We start from the raw sequence: 2,114 nt of genomic DNA, 5'->3' as shown, positions 1-2,114 counted from the left end.
TCTCAGAGTTCAGTCTGGATGAAGCAGCAGAATGTTACCTGTCCGGAGCCCACGTCCACCACACGGCTGCACTCAGCGCGCTCACACAGTGTTTTCACCAGCTGCGCTTTGACAAAAGAAACACAATAAAAACACAGTTCATTAAAAACAATAAATATTCAATCAAAAATCTGGTTCTGATGTAAACGTGGTGAACACTCGCCCTCGCACCATGCCCAGCTTGCGGATCTCGTGCTGTTTTTTGGGTTTGACGTGTTTCCTGAAGATGTGTCCCAGCAGCGAACTCTGACTTTGGTTTTCCAGGAACTCCTCTGGCTTCAGCGAGCCGGCCGCCCCGCCTCGCTCACGCTCACGCCGATTCTCTCTGGGAAACGCCAGAGCGTGAGCCGTGGCCCTGAACGCCAAGAGGGACAAAGGCCACACCGAGGGGTATCTGCAACCACAAATTATTATTATTCAGACCATCATTTGATTTGATTTATTTGAAAACATTTTAATAAATGGAATTATACAAAAACACACTGACAAAGAAAGTAATAATTACAGACAATGAAAAACATAAAGAAAAAGAAAACACATGATGACTAGGTTTACATATTAAATCTACTACTGAAATCCTGATTGTCTTCACCCTTTAAAACTTCAGAAAATTGGCTTGATTTCTTTCCAAAACATGGAAAGAAATCAGCAATGAAAAATATGCCAAAATAAGCAAATTAATTTTTTAAAAAGTTACAAGAAAATTACCTTAAATAAAAGGAAAAAAACAATAATGATAAAAATAACATTAATTTTAGTTTTTAAATTTCTCTGTATTTTTCCTTGGTTATTTGATAATTTTGTAATGATTCTCTCTCCATCTCTTTAAATCTAATTTTCAGGTCATATATATATATATATGAGTATAAATCTGTTCTATCTATTCTTTATGTTTGGCATCAGGGCGACTGTAGAAAGCCACAATCACAAAAATAATGATTATTCATTTCCATTAGATTTTTCTGACAAAGCCACAGGAAGCCGCTTCAGAGGAGCCAAAGAGCTGCAGAGCCACGGTTTGCCCACCACCTGGATTAAACTAAAAAATGTCCCTCATTTGCAGCCAGACTTCAAAACACAAACTTCACTACAGTGAACAAACTACTTCTGTCAAGTTTTAGTATTACTGAGTATTAATACTTGCGCTCTCCATGTGCAGCGTCCAGTAACAGGTCTGCGATCTGAGGGTACGTCAGGTCCTGCAGCGCCGGCTGCCAGCTGACGGGCAAAGTCTGCCACAGATCCTCAGTGAAGAACTCCTGCAGGACAAATAACAGGGACCGTTATTTAACCCCTTAGGGACTGTTTGCTGCATTTTAGGTGCTTTTCTTTCTTCATTTTGTTGCTTATTTTTACGTTCAGACTGTTAAGGTCAAAAAATGCTCCACTGAAACTCATTCAAACTGCTGCTGCTAATCTTTGACATATCCCAGACTGTTAGCAGCAAAAATAATCTATTTAGCATGTAGTATATTGAAATTCATTTATTTTTCTGTCATCTAAAAACATGGTGACATTACGAGTGTTTAAATCCTGGAAATTAACGAATATTTGATATTTATGATTAGGACTGGTGTTTGTTAAAACTATTGACTCAATGAAAGAAGAAAATAAAAAATAAAAAGTATGATTTTTTTCAAAGTTTGATTTTGAAGAGTATATTTTGTGTGTAAAGCGATAGTGTAGTGTGTGTAATCCTAAAGCAGGCAGCAAGGGTTAAACTACATTTACATTAAAAATACATTTACATTTTTATTCTCATAAAATTATGACTTCATTTTCGTAATTTTCTGACAAAGTCATAATGTCATAATATTATTACTTTATTCTTAAAGTCTAAAAAAAAGAAAATCTTCAATGTGGCCCTAAAACTCTGTTGTAGGAAAGTAACTAAAACTAACACACAAAAGTAGTGCAGTGAAAAGTAAAATATTTCCCTCTGAAATGTGGTGGTCCGTTATTAAGTTCCAAAAAAAGGAAAATACTGCAGTAAAGTACAAGTACTCCAGTGCATGCACTTCATTACATTCTACCACTGCACCTCAGACCTCACACATGATTTGGTGGACATATGT

At 36.6% G+C, this 2,114-nt stretch overlaps 1 protein-coding gene across 1 annotated transcript; it reads right to left on the bottom strand.

Annotated features, from left to right (window-relative positions):
• Positions 1-38: 38 nt before the first annotated feature.
• Positions 39-1,298, bottom strand: LOC121966841 (protein RRNAD1-like; the record flags this gene model as incomplete). Its single annotated transcript, XM_042516915.1, has 3 exons — positions 39-101; positions 211-433; positions 1,180-1,298. Coding segments are annotated over 3 exons (405 nt in total), but the record flags the coding sequence as incomplete, so codon positions are not given.
• Between the last annotated feature and the right edge of the window lie 816 nt (positions 1,299-2,114).

Source organism: Plectropomus leopardus, unplaced genomic scaffold (assembly GCF_008729295.1).
Source record: "Plectropomus leopardus isolate mb unplaced genomic scaffold, YSFRI_Pleo_2.0 unplaced_scaffold26069, whole genome shotgun sequence".
Classification (NCBI taxonomy): domain Eukaryota; kingdom Metazoa; phylum Chordata; class Actinopteri; order Perciformes; family Serranidae; genus Plectropomus; species Plectropomus leopardus.
Note: the sequence above shows the minus strand (reverse complement) of the source record. Positions and strands in the feature narration are given on the sequence as shown.